The 17,048-nt window shown below is 41.4% G+C and overlaps 1 protein-coding gene across 7 annotated transcripts in view; it reads right to left on the reverse strand.

Annotated features, from left to right (window-relative positions):
• Nucleotides 1-754: 754 nt before the first annotated feature.
• The window catches only part of zc3h12b (zinc finger CCCH-type containing 12B), a 21,504-nt gene continuing 5,210 nt past the window's right edge, over nt 755-17,048 (reverse strand). The window contains exons 1-7 of one of the 7 annotated variants that reach the window (XM_067439210.1): nt 11,584-12,192; nt 10,897-10,971; nt 9,763-10,658; nt 8,567-8,706; nt 7,403-7,637; nt 6,903-7,024; nt 755-6,655 (exon numbers count right to left, since the gene is read on the reverse strand). In XM_067439210.1, the coding sequence (XP_067295311.1) occupies nt 5,175-6,655; nt 6,903-7,024; nt 7,403-7,637; nt 8,567-8,706; nt 9,763-10,475 (2,691 nt within the window). In that variant the 5' untranslated portion in view covers nt 10,476-10,658; nt 10,897-10,971; nt 11,584-12,192 and the 3' untranslated portion in view covers nt 755-5,174. Of the gene's footprint in view, nt 6,656-6,902; nt 7,025-7,402; nt 7,638-8,566; nt 8,707-9,762; nt 10,659-10,896; nt 10,972-11,499; nt 12,193-17,048 lie in introns of those variants that run through there. The other 6 variants (XM_067439212.1, XM_067439211.1, XM_067439213.1 and 3 more) reach the window with 6 other exon arrangements.

The following is a 17,048-nucleotide window of genomic DNA, read 5'->3' on the forward strand; positions in this document are numbered from 1 at the left end:
TGGTAATCTGTTCCAAAATAGGCTAAAGTATGCAGCCCGAAAAACCAGTGGCAGCACAATTTGGTGGTCTTATCTCACATCATATTGTTATAGTTAGTTATATACAAAGCCCCCAGACGTATTTGGATGTTTGAGCCACTCAAAACTGCACTACTGTTCAAAATATTGTGGTCAAATAACTTTAAAAAAAAGAATGAAATGTACTTTTTATTCAGCAAGGCTGCATTAATTGATCTAAAGTGGCAGTAAAGAAAGTTTGTGAAAAAAATTAAGTAACTGTTAATAAAGAAATGCTTCTTGAGCACCATATTAAAATGATTTCTGAAGGATGTGACTGAAAATATGCTTTACCATCACATGAATGAATTAAAAATGTAAAAAATATACAAATAGTTATTTAAATTTGTAATAGTTTACAATAGTACTTTAACAGTATTGTTTGGTCAAACAAAGGTATCTCGGCTAGCATATGTTCAAAAATGTAAAAATCTCACTGCTTCAAACTTTTGAACAAAGTTTGTATTTACATTACATAAAAACTTTGTCGAACATGTTTGTAGTCAATATAAGGAACTTAACGTTTTTTGTTTTGCTAGGACACGTGTGAACTTGAGAGGAACAGCTGATTTCAGAAATCCATGACCATTAGACAAGCTGCAATATTTCTATCAAACTAAACTTCCTCAGTATTGCTTCATTCATTTACTATCTACAGTCAAACACACAACCAATAGGAACACAGGCATGATAACAGTTAACCAAATAGAGTCTGGCTTTATTGAGGAACAAACACCTTTTGTCATTGAGACTTACATTTTGTTTGAGTCCGCAGACCCAAAGCGTTATAAAGTTTTTCCACACTATTTCACTTCATTTTTTGATTCTCTTTTTTTTGGTTCTTGTTTTTTGTCATATTGAAAACAAGTTTAAAAGCAACATGTTTCATTCAGTAGAGTAAAACATACTATCGTATGTCGTCGTCATCACAGCACGAGACTCAAAAGTGTCAACCTGCGAAGGCGCAAAAAACCTACAATACAGGGGGGTAGGGGGGTGGGTGCAATGTTAAATTAACAGCAAAACTCCAATTTAAGGACACATTTTAAAGATCATCCACACTACTTCACAAATCGCCGCAATTGTATAAGAGCAAACATCAAGGATAATGTCTTTCATAAAAGAGCAGAAATAATAATAATACATCTGTTAGTTCCTGAGAATCGATCTGTTGGTGAGACTGTTTGTGTGAGCGAGTTATAGCTGGTGTATTCAATATTGAAAACATACATGTAAATGTACATAATTCATCAGCTCTGCAAACCATCCCTTCTGGTAACTGGAAATGCCCATTTGCTTGTTTGTGTGTGTGGCGTTTTTTCTCCTCTGGGCATGTCCAGTCGTCCTGTGGGTTCTTCTTGGACATTCTAATCAAACCAAATCAGAAAAAGTTGCAGTTCGTGCAGTTAAAACAGGCTGTCCAATCAGACGCCAATCGAGATTAAGAGCTGAAGGCAAAAAAACTCATCTTCTTATTAGCGCTTCCGCTTACGAGAATAAAAAAGACAAGCAAGAAGCGCAATGCTCAGTGCTGTACAGTCAGAATGTGCTCGACTCTCACAAACCAAAATAGTTCAACTGTAAGGCAGATTACGAGGTGCGTATGTTCATGTGTTTGCGTGGACATCTTTCAGTACGAGACTCGGGTAAAGCTCACATTTCACTCGTAAGAGAATGTGCACATGTGGCATCAACTTCAGTTCCTCAAACCTATTTGCTCAATTAAAAAAAGAAAAAAATAGTCTTGTGCAAATTCCATCCAATTAAAGTTTCATCTTTAACCTGGAACGGCACCTCCATATCTTCACTGTAGAAGGTAAACTATTTTACAGGTGAAACAGTGGTGAATTTACCATAAATTCACACTAGTGCGCACACAATAGTTAACATTTTACATTAGTTATATCAGTACTAATGATAGCATGTGATCAGCTGACTGTGGTTGTCAAAGCAACCTATCAAGTCTAAATGTGTATGAGAGACAAATCCTGCTCAAATAAGCTGGTAGAGTGTCTATGTATACGAAATGCACTAATACTGTGCAAATACAAGGTCTGACATTAAATTTTCAATATTTACAAAGAGGAAAAATATATTAGGAGCACACTGATTATGTCAGAATGTCTCTCTCCTGAATCTATACCTTTAACAGAGAGAGGGAGAGAGAGATAGAGATGACGATAAAGCCACGCCCTAGAAATCCTTCAGTCAAACAGAAATGAAGTTCAGCTCCACTGAGGTAAACTATCACTTTCCAAAATAATCATCAAACAGCACATTTCAAGGCTTGGAAAAGTGAAGGAGGTATGAGAGGACTGAGACAGAAATGAAAAGGAGAGATAGATAGAGAGAGATCCCTGTCTGTAGTGGTCTGCCCGGCAGGAAATAAGCCATCTCTATGGGCTACTCGAGTGACACACAGTATCACTGACATTATGGCATTATATTTCTTTATCCTTTTTTTAAACAAAACTAAGCTTCTTCTTTTTTTAAATATATATAGATATATATACTCATATAAGTGATACTGTACAGCTCAGAAATATATATTTTTTTACAATCAAGAAATAGATACAATTTGTATCAACAAGCAAAAGGTCGTTTCTGGACATTTGATATGTGGTAGCTTGCTGCTCATCTGCAGGGGGGGGTCTGAACTTTGGAGCATAAGCAGCGAACAGCAATGTCTTCATTTACAAAAAAAAGTTCCTAGTTCGCTCTAGAAACAATATTTTTCGGGATTTTCTTGCTCCTAGGTTCAGAGGAGAAGGGAAAGAGGAGAAACCCAACCGTAAAAACCGTACTTCCATCTTTAAAAAAAAAAAAACACTTTTAGGCCTGAAACACACCATGTAAATACATCAATGATGCTAATGGCGTGGTCACATGAGCAAAATGTTGTGGGTAAAAAAGGTCAATTTGTCAGTTGACCAAACTTGAACCCATTGTGAAATCTGTATGGGCAAATCTTTCACCCTCACTGGAAATTCCCAGTCCAGTGGATTACTATTGAAATGTCTGAATTTCACCCACAAAAATAGTAATCGATGATAGACATTCACACCGTAACACTACTAGCAGGATTCAAGTCATTGCATTCCAAAATGTGTCTATTCATATCACTACTGCAACTCTGACACAAGGGGTACTACAGAGGAAAATAGGAAACTCACAATATGAGAGCATAAAATAAAATAAAAAAAATCTTTAAAATAGATATTTTGCCAATGGCAGTTTTTTCTGGAGGCTCTTAAAAGCATGAGACAGAATATTTGATCATCTTCTGCCTTTGATATCGCAGCACAGGACAATCGCAAGACTTAGGAATGTGAAGATTATTGTCATGCACGCTTGCAATGAATTGACCAAGCATTAGTGCCTACATCTATGTACTTGCATAAATATGTTTCTGGCCAAAAATAATTACATTTAGAAGAAAATTATTCTTATTTAAAAATTAAATTACGTTCAGAAAGATGCTTGTTGAAAAAAAAAAACTAAGAGGAAGGTAAACCGTCTGTGTTCATATTAGCTGAGAGGATGGGTTTTGAGAACGAGTCAAAGCAAAGGTCGGGGGCGGTCGAGAGGCAGCAAGCGAACTGTCAGCCAAATGTCAGAAACAACCCAACAACAGCCTGGTGTTCCCTTGTGTGTGTCGCACAGGAAGAGACAGGTAGGCAGTGTGTCACACCTTCCCACGAGCAGTAAACGGGCGGGGCCCCAAGGGGCTACACCTGTGCTCATGAAAAAAAAAAAAAAAAAAATGAAGGAACATTTTAAGTCTTTTTGAAAACACCCAGAGCATCTCTGGACTGATAACATTCACGCTCTCCTGAGGATATGTTCATTTACAGGGCGGAGCAGGTGAAATGGGGTGGTCTCTCGGCATCAATCAGGAAATAGATGCTGCACAAGAGCATTTTGCCAAAGAGACGCATTCTCCTCCTCAGTTTGTGAATACTTGGACTACTTGAGTTATCGACTATCAAGTCAAACGTGAGCGGCACTCTCTGACAAGCATAGTGCTAACATGCTGTCTGGGAGAGCTTTACTGAAGCCCATGCTTACCAAAAGCTCAAACACCTCTCTTTAAATCTACAGTACAACAACAACATTAAGGAAATACATATGGATAACGTCTCCAAATTTACCTAGTGCTTTCCAATCAGCAAAACGTACACTGATTATTTTTTGGCTCAGTCTTTCAAAATGGCTTAGTAAATACACATCTGTGCATGGGCACGGACAGACGTCGCAGGGCAGGTTTGCAGTGACAGCCCAGCCAATTAAAACGTCTGAACTGCAGCATGGCAGAATCTAAACCTCTCTGTCCCAGTGCTCACTTTTATAAAACAAACGTGACCTCCACAACTATTAAGCACTATTCACATTAAAGTGTGGTGAGGTCACTCCGATGTAAGGCCATAAAAGTTCGAAGGTTCATGCTCTGAGGTACGCAAGCGTTCATTCCTCTTTCCGAAATCACACGTCGAGTCATCACACACACCAAATAAAACACCACAGCGTCACGTCATATTTACACGCAAATGCAAGTGAATACACATATACATACACAATACTATTCATATTGTGCAGGATCATTTCTGATCAGTTTTACCAAAGAGATTTCTCTCATGTAACTCCTTTTCAAAGGATAAATGTTATCATCACCCACAAAATAACACATTCTCAAGATCTGCCAGAACTGTCAGGCAGAGTTGCTCTCTCAATGTGGATACACTTTCGAGTCTGCATTATGAACCATTTTTCAGGCCACCTTAAACCTCAAGAACATTTTGGCCCATCTCAGGAGCTGAATGGTGGAGAAAACAGGACTTTGCAGAAGACTTGTTTTGATTTCACATTTCTATGCTAAACTTATCAGGTATAAGATCCAGGCTCCCATATGGCTTAACCGACGACATAACAAATGCAGCATCAATGTTATCAAGCTAGCCAACCTCCTAATGGATCCTATTCCAATCATAATTACATATGGGGGGTGGCCATTTCTTCAGAGCTAAACAAAAACACAAAACACAAGGTGTCCAATTTCTCATCTACTAGGATATCAATGTATCAAGTGGGGTTGTTGTTAGCAGCCTTTTGTGATGTGCTTAGTGGCAAGAGCGCAGTTTAGTGACGATGACGGCAGCCAGCTGCTGGGGATCGGTCATGTGAGGGTTCTTCTCCATGACTGAATGGACCACATATGCCGGGAAGATGTTACAGAGGTTTCGGTAGGTTTGATACTGGTGTTCTGGAATAGGGTGCCGCTCTTGGTGTTCCCCCACTAGCCCACGAAGGGTGGGCTGTGGAGGCGGCACGCTATCCCACGGGGACCTCCAGATCTGCTCCATCTTCTCGGGCATGCTGCGGACCATCACCCTCTCACAACAAGGCATGAGTCCTCCCGTTAAACCATAGCCTCCGTAACCGTAGGGTTCGTTACCGCACGGCAAAGGGTCCCAGCTGGCATGCTGCTCTCGACAAAGAGGCGGCCGGCGTTGGCGCAGTGGGTTGCTCTCGTAGAGTCGCGAGTCAGAGATGCTGTCCATGCGAGTCATGCCTAAGGATCGACCCTGCTGTGAGGGGCTAGAGGAAGGCAACACATTCTGGGAGAGAGGAGGATAGTCTCCTGGGCAGCTAGATCGAGCACTAATAACCTGGTGTTGGGAGTGAGGTGCAAGGTGGGCGGAGGATTGCTTCCGAGGTCCCGGTTTGGGTTCATCCGTCCCGTAGCTCTGCACACGTGTCAAGGCCTCATGGTGGAAACCGTGAGCGAAGGCTTGAAGGCGTGTTTGGGCCGAAGGTTGTGTTGGAGTCTGCGCAGTTGGCCCTTTCATGCTGTCATCCAGGCTACCCTCCATTGAGTTGAGGTACATCTCTCCACTGTAGGACGAGAAGGAGTCAGACGAATGGCTTCGGCCAGGTTCTGGGCACATACTAGGAGCTCTGCCAGGATATCCTCCACCCACCCCTACTGGTTCTTGCTGCTCAAGACTGCAGAAACTGTCTTGGAGGCTCATGGTGGAAAAGTCACTTAGCATGGAATAGTAGCCGTGGTCGCTTACCACTGAGTCGTACTTGGGAAACGGCTCACCGTAAGCCACAGATGCACCCTGGCTATTGGTGACTAGGATAGGGGGATATTGGACGCTGCCCGCATGCTCAAGCGAGCTGTGGGTAAAGTGCAGAGACCCTGGAACAGGGCTGCTCGCGGAGCGCGTGTTCAGGGCGCCCGCTGCGTGACTTTTTGTCAGTGGCATAGTTGGGACGCTAAGAGCTGACACTAAAGACGGTACTGAACTGGCCTCTGCTTTCCGCGATGGACAGAGTCTCTCTTCCTGCTCACACGCAACCGACCGGATACTGGGGTCAGACTGGCGCTTGGGTGCCACTCGCTTTGCCTCTGAGCTATTGTCTCCCTTGGCAGCAGAACCAGAGGTCCCACACTTTGCAAGTGCCCCTTCACTCATTGTTTTTACAGCGGAGAGTTTGGCGAAGGCTCTGAGTTCGTCTGCGACAGCCCGTTGTGGTTGGTTGGCTCTTTCTGGGTGGTAGTACTTGCACTTATGGCCGTACGTGCACTTCTTACCTGTGATAAAATCAATGGTGGCGGTTGAGCCAAAACTGTTACTTCTGTGTGTGTTTTTTTTAAACACATATGTTTTTTTTGTTGTTTTTTTCAATCACAGTATACTGAAAATATATATTTTTCATTGTTATTATGTTTTGGAAATTCCATATCATGACAATTACCTGCATGAAAAAATGTATCTAATATACTGATATTTTTAATATGCTGTGATGTTTTGAAATAAAGACATAAATTAATTCCCTACTTTTGCTGTACTGACCATAAGGACACGGCTGCTTCTTGTGCTCTGGAACCACTGGTCGCTTGCGGAGAAAATTTTCCAGACTAGGTCCATGTCTGCCTAAAGGATCATCAGGAGGCATAAACCTACAAAACAAGCCAGACAGACAAAAATAAGCACAACTATGATATGAAAAAACTATTTAAATCTAAAAATTATTTTATGAAGCAATATTGTAAATTCTTTAATACACTGACTCCATTATGCAAATATTCAAATAAAGTGAAACTGGATTACTTAATCTCAACAGACCTCATACCTAATTACAGAAAATCAAACATAAGCAAATGAACCAGGAAATTAATTAAAGCTTATTTACAAAATAGAACAAGTGACTTGAGAGTTAAAACGGGGGGGTGGGGTGGGGGTGGAGACGCCATACGGGTGCGAGGGTGGAAAGCAGAAGACGCAAATAAGTGAGAGAGAGAAAACCCTGTCACCACGGTAACTGTGTGCGAGCATACTTGTCATTGACGAAGCTGTACATAAGGAGTCGGTCCTCAATAAATTTCTTCCACTCCGGTTTCTCATTCTGCAGGTCTCTGTAGTTATCGTTGGACACGATGATCCCGTCCGAGTCGCAGGCCAGCTTGACAATAAAACGGTCATCGTAGCAAACCACTCGTCGGCCTTGGACTCTGCGAGACGGTGTGAAGACGAGGATCTTTTCCTTCTCTAATTTCCGCAGTATCTCCTGATCTGAGGATGAGGGTGACATCACACATCATCACTTCCTGTGACCTCATGAACAGACATACGCAAACTTGAATAAACATCACAGCACAGATGGACGATCTCACTGGACACATGGCAGCACTTCAGAGACATTCATACAGGCAAATAAAAACGTCTCTTGATGGTAACACGTGCTGAAAAGTAAGGTGGAAGGGTCAAAAGTATAATCGAATTTGTGATGAGTTAAAGGGATAGTTCACCCAAAACTTTTATGTTTATCTGCCTACCTCAGGGCATCCAAGACATAGGTGACTTTGTTTCTTCAGTAGAACACTAATTAAGATTTTTAACTCCAACCGCTGCAGTTTGTCAGTCTAATAATGCATGTGAATGGTAGCAAAATCTATAAGTGTAAAAAAAACAAAAAACAATCGGTTTGTCTGAAAAACTGATCTGGATTTATTTTTGTTCACCTCTAATACACCAGCTTTTAGTGTGTGATCACTTCCGGTGAGTGAGATTACCAGAAGTGATCGCGTGCTGAAGGCTGTTGGACATAGTGGTGTATTAGAGGCAAAAAAAAAAAAAAAGAAATTATATATATATATATATATATATATATATATATATATATATATATATATATATATATATATATATATATATATATATATATATATATATATATATAGTATTTGTATAACTAGTATTTCAACAAACCGATCCATGTTTTTTTACACTCATAGATTTTGCCATCATTCACATGCATTATACGACTGACAGACTGCAACGGTTGGAGTTAAAAATCTTAATTTGTGTTCTACTAAAGAAACAAAGTCACCTATATCTTGGATGCTTTGGCAGATAAAAATAAAATGTTCATTTTTGGGTGAACCATCCCTTTAACTCACAGGAACATTATTTTCTCCAGGTTCCTTTCACTTCTGTGGTACCTTTGATTGGTGCATCAGGTCTTGACTGTTCTTTCCTCCATGCTGGGACGAAAACTGTGATGTCTTTGTGGCCCTTCTCCAGGAACCAATCAACAGCCAGTTGAATGCCCAGGCATGAGAACACCTCTTTGTTTCCATGGCTACAAAATAATATTACCAACATCAAATTACACGCATGCAGACATAAACTCAGTTCACTCAATGACTGAACATTCCTCAATACTAAGGGTATTTATTAACAGGAACATAAAGATAATTTCTCAAAAAGACTTCCTGTGAGAACACACATTTTAGAAGTAAACAACAATAGTGAGATCTGTTGACTCTAGTTCACAGTTTCCCAGGTTGTGACTAATTCTCTCATTAACATGTTATCAGTCCAAAGCCTTAAAGGGATAGTCCACCCAAAAAATGAAAATTCTGTCATTTATTCACCCTTGTCTTGCTAGAAACCTGTATATATTTCTTTCTTCTGCGGAAAACAAAAGAAAACATTTTGAAGAATGTTAGTAAACCGTTTTGGTTCCAAACATTTGGTTAAACAGCTCATTTTCTCTTCTAATATCTTCTTTTGTGTTCAGCAGAAGAAAAAAAATGCTTATAAAATTGGAATGACACAAGAGTAAATAAATGATGACAGAATTTTTCATTTTCTATCCCTTTAAATTCAACATGAAACCAAAATTGACTATGGATGCATGATATATCAGTAAAAAGTTTATTATCCAGTGTTAGAGATTTTGAAATTCATTGGTATCTGTTAAGTTTGGATATTTAATTAATTTCTTCTATTTTTACATTTAGATTGTCTTTGTAATGTCATTTAACACCCACATAAACAATAATTATTTAATAATTAAATGTAAGCTTTAGCAAATCTCAAAATTCTATACCGTTCTCATAAGGATCATTATAATGTTGTGATGCCTAAATTCACTTAAAGCATTTTAAACTGATTTAAGACGGTAGCTTATAGTTTTTAATAGCTTAGAAATATTCATTTTAAATCCCTTCAAATTTTAATACCAGCCATTAGATAATTGGCCAAAAATAATTTGAATATTGGTACATCCCTAAAATTGACCCATTTACTTTCTAAATGAACAAAAAGGTATACATACATAGTAATTACAGAAATGTGTGTTTTTAAACATGCAGAAACATGAGTTTGGAGTTTGGTTCTCATTAGCATTTACCTCATGGCAACATTGGATCCATCAATCACAATTGGTCTGAGGTTGTCATACGTGTCTGACGGATCTTCTTCCAGTGATGCCTCTGGGCTTACGGCTTCTTTGGCTCCCACTGCCCGTGGTGCTAAATTTCCAGAGCCCACTGCTGCCTGGCTCTCTGGATCTCCTTTATTCCCTAGCCGCACCAGCTCAGCCAATACATCATTGATTAGCGCACTGGACCCCAGTTTCCCCAGCACAGACTCCACCTGCTCTCCGGAGTAGCCCAATTTTAGAGCAAAGTCCATTTTGGTTTGGTAATCTCGATCGCTGGTTTGATGTAAGGGCATTTGGGCTGAGGTGGGTGGAGCAAGGGCTCTCTGGGAGGGGTCAGTGCGGTTTTCATCTGTGCGTAACTCCTGTAAGGTGCTGCTCTGGCTGAAGCTAGGACGGTCCAGACAAGATGAGCGGCACAGCTGCCGGTGAGGTTTGGTTACCACGAGCGGGTCCCGCCTCCTTCCCGTCGCTCCTTCTCCTGAGCCTGCTGTGCTGGCTCCTCCTCCAGAACTTCCGCTCCGCGAACGCACCTCTCCTTCACTCTCCGAACTGGTCCCCTCTTCCCCAGCTTCTTCTTCATCCTCCTCCTCCTCTTCTTCTGGAGAGTCATGGCCAGCAGCAGCCGGCGAGGGCTGAGGGTCGCGGCAACCGCGGTGCTCCATCTTCAGGCGCTGCAGCATAGCGCATGCAGCTGTTACCTGCGCATGACCTCCCTGAAGCTCCAGTGCATGGTCCCTCACCTGCACCACGGCGCAGCTCTCGTACTCAATAGCTGCACGTAGGGCATGCAGTCGCCGCTGCAGCCAAAGAGTCAAACGCTCACGGTGTTTATGAACAGGACTGATCAGTGAAACAATGTATTCCTGAGAGAAAGAGAAAAGATTATGGATAGACCATTTGCCTCGGTATTAAGCCATTATTATTAGACACTTTTTATGTGGGGCAGCATCATGACCATTTTTTAAAATGTCCACACATCCAAACCACGCAGAAAACTCTTCTTTTTTTATACATAAGCTTTTTTTTTTTTATAAATTACAATAAAATAAGACACAGATGGCCTATCATCAGTCATAATCATAATCTTGACTATTTATTCACCTATTTGCTCTCATTTCAAGAGACTGTGTGACTCAAAGGATGCTGGAACACCTTGCTCTTCTCACACGTAATTGCCTGAAAATGACAGTTTGGCTCATTAATTTTGTAAATGACAAATCAAAATGGTCCTGGTTTTCTAACAAAAACTGCAAAAAGTACTGTGGTACTGCACTTTTGGCCACTCAGCTCACCAAACACTGTATGTTCTAGTTTTAACAAATATTAGAGCTTGAAATGATGCTGTGAAATTTGAATTACAGTAGTATAGATGGACAGGACACTACAGAAACAATTTACCTTCCTACATAGCAGACATAAGTTTTTTTTGCCGAGGTTATATTAATACCTAACATACATTTTTTTATAATAATCAAAATATTTTTTACATACTGCTATTTGCACCGTTAAGTAAGGTTATTTATAATGGTTCCTTCAAACTTCCTGTTAATATAAAAAAAAAGATTCTGAACAATAACGTTATTAGAAAGCTTTCTTACGAATCATGAGCCGAAGTGTACGCCGGTTTTCTAAGTAACGTTATACTGCGCGAACAAAGTGCTGCTCGACACATGCGCATTAGAAAGAAGCATCATTTTCACGTACCTGCGATATTTCTTTTCAAAGGTTGAGAGTGATAAAAAAAAGTCTTTGTACTCGTTTAAACTAGAATTGTGGGGTATCACTCACAGAAGCGCTCGTCAACGCGGGAGTCTATTGTTGTTGCCGTCTTCGGGTGGTTTGCTGTTGCTCTTGTTCTGTCTCCCCAGTTTCATTCCCGACTGTGAAACAACGGCCCAGGACAGTGTTGCCACCTTGTGGACAAATGCTTTTTTTAAATATATATATGCGATTACCGTAATTACTAAAGGAAAAACCCGTGACGTTCTACTCTGAGCTGTTTATGTCTTTGGACTCGGAGTTAAGCGGTTCTATGTCCACATGATCAACGCCAAAAAAAAAACAAAACAAAAAATCTACAGATAGGTTATACAACGGCCACGTGATACAGGTCGGAGCTCCCAGAAAATACAGAATTTACAAGAGTTCTACAACTGAACCCTTTTTATATATCCCATAATTACGGTAATTCTGACATGGGCACATGAAAAATAATTTGTGGGGGAACAAAATGTAAAAGCTACATGCATCGCGCACACCCCAGCGCAGGGGTTTTCAACCATTTAAATGCCATGGACCTTGGACCCCCATATATGATCATGAGGGACCCCATCCTGACATTTCACATCTTTGTAAATACCTTTTAACACACAATTTTACACTGACATTTTTATATTATATATAAAATTAGTTTCTATTAAGTTACATTTATTATATACTTTTTCCAACTCATATTAATTGTTAAATGTAACTGTTAAATGTATTAATTTAATTTTAATGTCATTTTTATTTATTTCTGTAAATATATATTAATAAATCTGTATTTTCCTTAAAAAATTAGTGTATATACACACACACACACACACACACACACACACACACACACACACACACACACACACACACACATTGTTTTAAGGAAAATACATATTTCATTATTTTGATTACAATTATTTATCTATCTATCTATTTTAGTTTTGTTGTTTATTATTTATTTTATTTTGTAAAGTAAAATACTTCTCCATGGACCCCATCACTCCCTAGGGACCTGGGACCACATACTTTGGGCTTACACGTACTTTGGGCTTAGCTGAATCTAAAATACTGAAAATTCTGCTTTGATGACTATAATTTATTGTATATCTACAATTTCAAAACAGATTAAAATATAAAACAGTTATTTTAAATTAAACAATATTTCACAGTATTACTGTTCTCTTTCATAGGTTCACTCGACGCTGCGTAATGACGCATATGGGGTACGCCCATGGGCGTGCCGATTGTCTGAAGCCCTTATAGAATCACGCCAATTCATTGGCTGATGGCGCAGCGCCGCCCCTCTAGCTCATCACCTTTGAGCTATACTGGCACGCGCGCCGTCTTCTCTTCACACTACAGTTTTGCCGCAACCCCGCTGTTCAGTGGGGTCCTCCATACTTTAGTAAAAAAGAGGCTTCTGTTCTACAGGAGGAGCTGTCCTCCCTCCTTCTTAAGGGAGCGATAGAGGAAGTCCCGTCTACGGATGTAGAGAGAAGATTTTTCAGCCGTTACTTCTTGGTTTCCAAGAAGGACGGCGGTCTGCGGCCCATATTAGACCGCCAACGTCTGAATTTTTCCCTCCTCAGAGGGAGGTTCAAGATGTGGACACTGAAGTTGGTGCTTCATTGCCCAGGTTCGTGCAGGGGATTGGTTCATATCGATAGACCTGATTATATTTCCATATTCAGGTCGTTCAGCGACAGAAAGTTCTTCAGGTTTGCCTTCGGAGGGAAGGTTTTCCAATACAGGGTGCTCCCCTTCGGTTTGCTCTGGCGCCAAGGACGTTCACTAAGTGTGTGGATGCTGCTCTGGCCCCGCTGAGGCTCCAGGGCATCCGCATAATCAACTACCTGGACGACTGGCTCTTATTGGCCTAGTCCAGAGAGATGGCGAAGATCACAGAGACTCTGTGCTTCGTCACGTCCATTCCCTTGGCCTAAGAGTGAACACTGTTAAGAGTGTGTCCTTACCATCCCGACAGACCACCTTTTTTTTTTTTTTTTTAGGGGTCTGTCTGGATTCTGTGTCAATGCAGGCCCATCTGGCTCCTGCCCGGATTTCCAGTATCAGGACATGCCTGGCCCGCTTCAGCCCGGCCCTGTGAACACCGTTAAGAGTGTGTTCTTACCATCCCAACAGACCGCCTTTTAGGGGTCTGTCTGGATTCCGTGTTATGCAGCCCCGAATGGACCCTGCCCAGATTTCCAATATCAGGACATGTCTGGCCCGCTTCAAGCCAGCCATCATGTTCCTGTAGGGACATGCCGCAGGCTTTTAGGCCTCATGGCTGCATTGGTGGATGAATCATGTGGGGATCAGAGTTACAGGTTCCCCCTACCGCCTTCTGAGGGTGTCGCAAGGTTGCTTTCGAGCCCTATCAGTGTGGCAAGACCCTCTTTTTCTCTAAAGAGGTGTGGCATGGGGGTCGTTTTCCATCACCAGATGATTACGACGGACACCTCCCTCACCGGTTGGAGTGCGGTATTCGAAGGCCATCCAGCATGCGGCATCTGGATGGAGGAGACTCAAGCCTGGCACATTAACTGCCTAGAGCTGAGAGCGGTCTTCCTGGGCCTTCGGCTTTTCCTCCTCTCTCTCACAGGGCACCATGTCATTGTCAGGAAACAGACAGCATGGCGGTGGTGTCTCATGTGAATCGCCAAGGGGGCTCTCGGTCGTGCACCCTGGACAGTAATGCGTGCCGTCTCCTCCTGTGGGCCCAGCAATTTCCTGTCCCTCAGGGCAGTCCATATCCCCGGAGTTCTGTACCTCGCGGCAGACTTCCTTTCGAGGCAGAAACTGAAGTCAGGGGAATGGATGTTAAATCTTCTCACAGTGGCCCAGATCTGGCAGCGGGGATGGACCTCTTCGCTACGAAGGAGTCATCCCAATGCCCGCTTTGGTTCTCTCCGAGTCCTCCTGCGCCATTGGGAGTGGATGCGTTCGCTCACCCCTGGCCGAGGTTGAAGCTCTTGGGACTCATCTATTGTTCTGGAGGGTCCATTGGAGTCAGTTCCGAAGCGGGTTCTGACTCCTAAAAGTTGCTCTTTTATTGGATCTACTTCTTAAAGCGAGTGGGGGATTTGCAAGCCCTCTCTGTTAGCTAGGCTTGCTTGGATTTTGCTCCCGCCCTAGTTTAGGTGTTATGTGCCCGGGTTATGTGCCCAATGTTTTGTCCACATCGCTCCGCTCGCAGGTCACCATCCTCCATTCTTTCCACCCTTTGCCTTTTGCGTCCTCGGAGGACGAGAGGTTACATTTGCTCTGCCCAGTTAGGGCATTGAAGCTGTATGTTGATCGTTCGGGTGGTTGGAGGAAGTCTAACCAGTTGCTGGTGTGTTTCGGAGCCAGCCGTCGTGGGCTTGCTGCGTTGAAGCAGAGAATTTCACATTGAGTGACGAAGGCTATCTCTCTAGCTTATGACTATACCAGGGCCATTTATAAAAGAGGCGTGGCAATACATACTCAAAAGCCTGTAAATCCTAAGGGAAAACTCAAAACTTCACGAAAATTGTTGGGTACATCTGGCATAACATGCTGATGAAGCAGGCAATGTTTTAAAGAGATCGGACTATAGGTGGCACTATAACTGTTAAAAAGCTTTAAAAACCATGCATTTCCTATGGTAAATTGCCTATTATGGCTGTAAATTGACTTTTTCATCTATAAACACCTAACAACTGCCTAGCAACACCATAACAACCATCAAGAACAACCTAGCAACCACCTAGCAACATGTTAATCCTGTTAGCAAAGTAAAATAGTAATTTTATCATACTATTGATTAATATTGTTCTATAATTCATATTTAGACTTTATAAAGTCACTATTATAATATTTAAAATCACATTTTGTCATTTTATCACTTAATTTCACCTGATATCTCTCAAATTCATTCAGTGCTTAAAAACCTTTCATGCAAAAGGCGTCAAATGCTTAAAGACTTTAAATGGCTTTAACCCCGCTAAATGCTGCTCGCAGCTTTAATTTATTATTATTATTTTCCATTTTTGGTAGACTTTTCTTAAGGAGCATCATTTATTTTTAGATTTATTTGATGGCCAGTTGGGGGTCTGTGCAATAAATATTACAGTTCTAAACAATTTATTTTGTTTTATTGTTCCACTATATTACTGATATTTACAATAATGTATTGAGGGGGGGGGGGGGGGGGGGGGTTAAATGCTGTTTCATGCATACTGAGCTTTTTACACTGTTAAAGACTTGGATTCCCATCCTAAACATAGACAAAGTTTCAAAAACTAATTTTGGACGTTTGATGGAGTATTACTGTGTCAAAAATACTCCTTCCGGTTTCTCACAAGTTTCGGAGAGTTTTTTTTCGAGTATGGGACGTTAATAGATCGGAAGGTCCTTGTATGGGCTGTACGGGCTCTTCTCCCGGTAGGAGAAGAGTGACTAGAGCGTGACTAGAGCGAGAGAGGAAATGCACGCCCATAAACACTCGCTCAGCTGCAGATCCACTCGTCCGTGAACACTTATGTCGTTATAGTCCGCGCTCCACTTTATTCCTATGGGTGACATCAAGCGACTTCAACGCTTCAGCACAGCATTCCGGGAAGGCAGCGCTGCATTTGAACTGATTTGAACGCAGAAATGACGGGAAGCTTCACAACATCGCTTCAGTTGCGTCGCAAAAGTGGATTTCCACGCCACTGCTGTCACAGGACTTCACCAAATCATACCAAAGAAGTGTGTTTTTGACGGAGCGGTCCCAGCGATAAAGGTTCGGTCCTGCTTTGGAAGCAGTCGGTGAGTAAATCAACTTCAAATGTCTCTGCTGTTGGCTATCGTCGCGTGAGTAAACATCAGTAAACGATACGATCGCGTGCTTCGTCATTCAAATGCGCTAACGGTTACTCCATTGTTGTTCTCTGTATAACGTTACACTATCTGACGTGCAAAACTGTTTTGCTTGCTACTGCTTAGGTTTAGTCGCATACAATAGTCCATAAACCGAATCATGTCCTCATAAACTGCGAGTAAACACACACAAATGTTGACAAGACACTAAATACAGTCCATACCACAGAGACGGACGTCCTGCTGTTGCTGTTTCTCCTGTTCAATTTATTTCAGCCTCCGAATTTTTTTCCGGAAAGACTCGGTACAGCCTATATTTCTTTTATAAATATAATAAAACTAAAGACTTTTCGGAGATATGAAGGATGCAATACTACTCTATAGGTACTCAAGATTGACTGAAACTGAGTGTTTCACCCCCCCTTTAAGAAGGGAAGATGTGTTCTGAGTTTTGCCGACCAGATACGGCGAAAGTTTAATTATCAACTAACTCTGCTTCACCTTGTATTTATCAAATTTAGGAATATAAAAGGAAAGCTGAAGCATAGCCTATATGCATAAGATTAGGGGGGAATTGAAAATGTCATTTATAAAAGGTAAAAATATCATGAATATAAAGATTTAAATACATCAAAGCGGCTAAAATGTTACTTCAGAATAATGACATTTAT

Source organism: Pseudorasbora parva, chromosome 3 (assembly GCF_024679245.1).
Source record: "Pseudorasbora parva isolate DD20220531a chromosome 3, ASM2467924v1, whole genome shotgun sequence".
NCBI classification, from domain to species: Eukaryota; Metazoa; Chordata; class Actinopteri; order Cypriniformes; family Gobionidae; genus Pseudorasbora; species Pseudorasbora parva.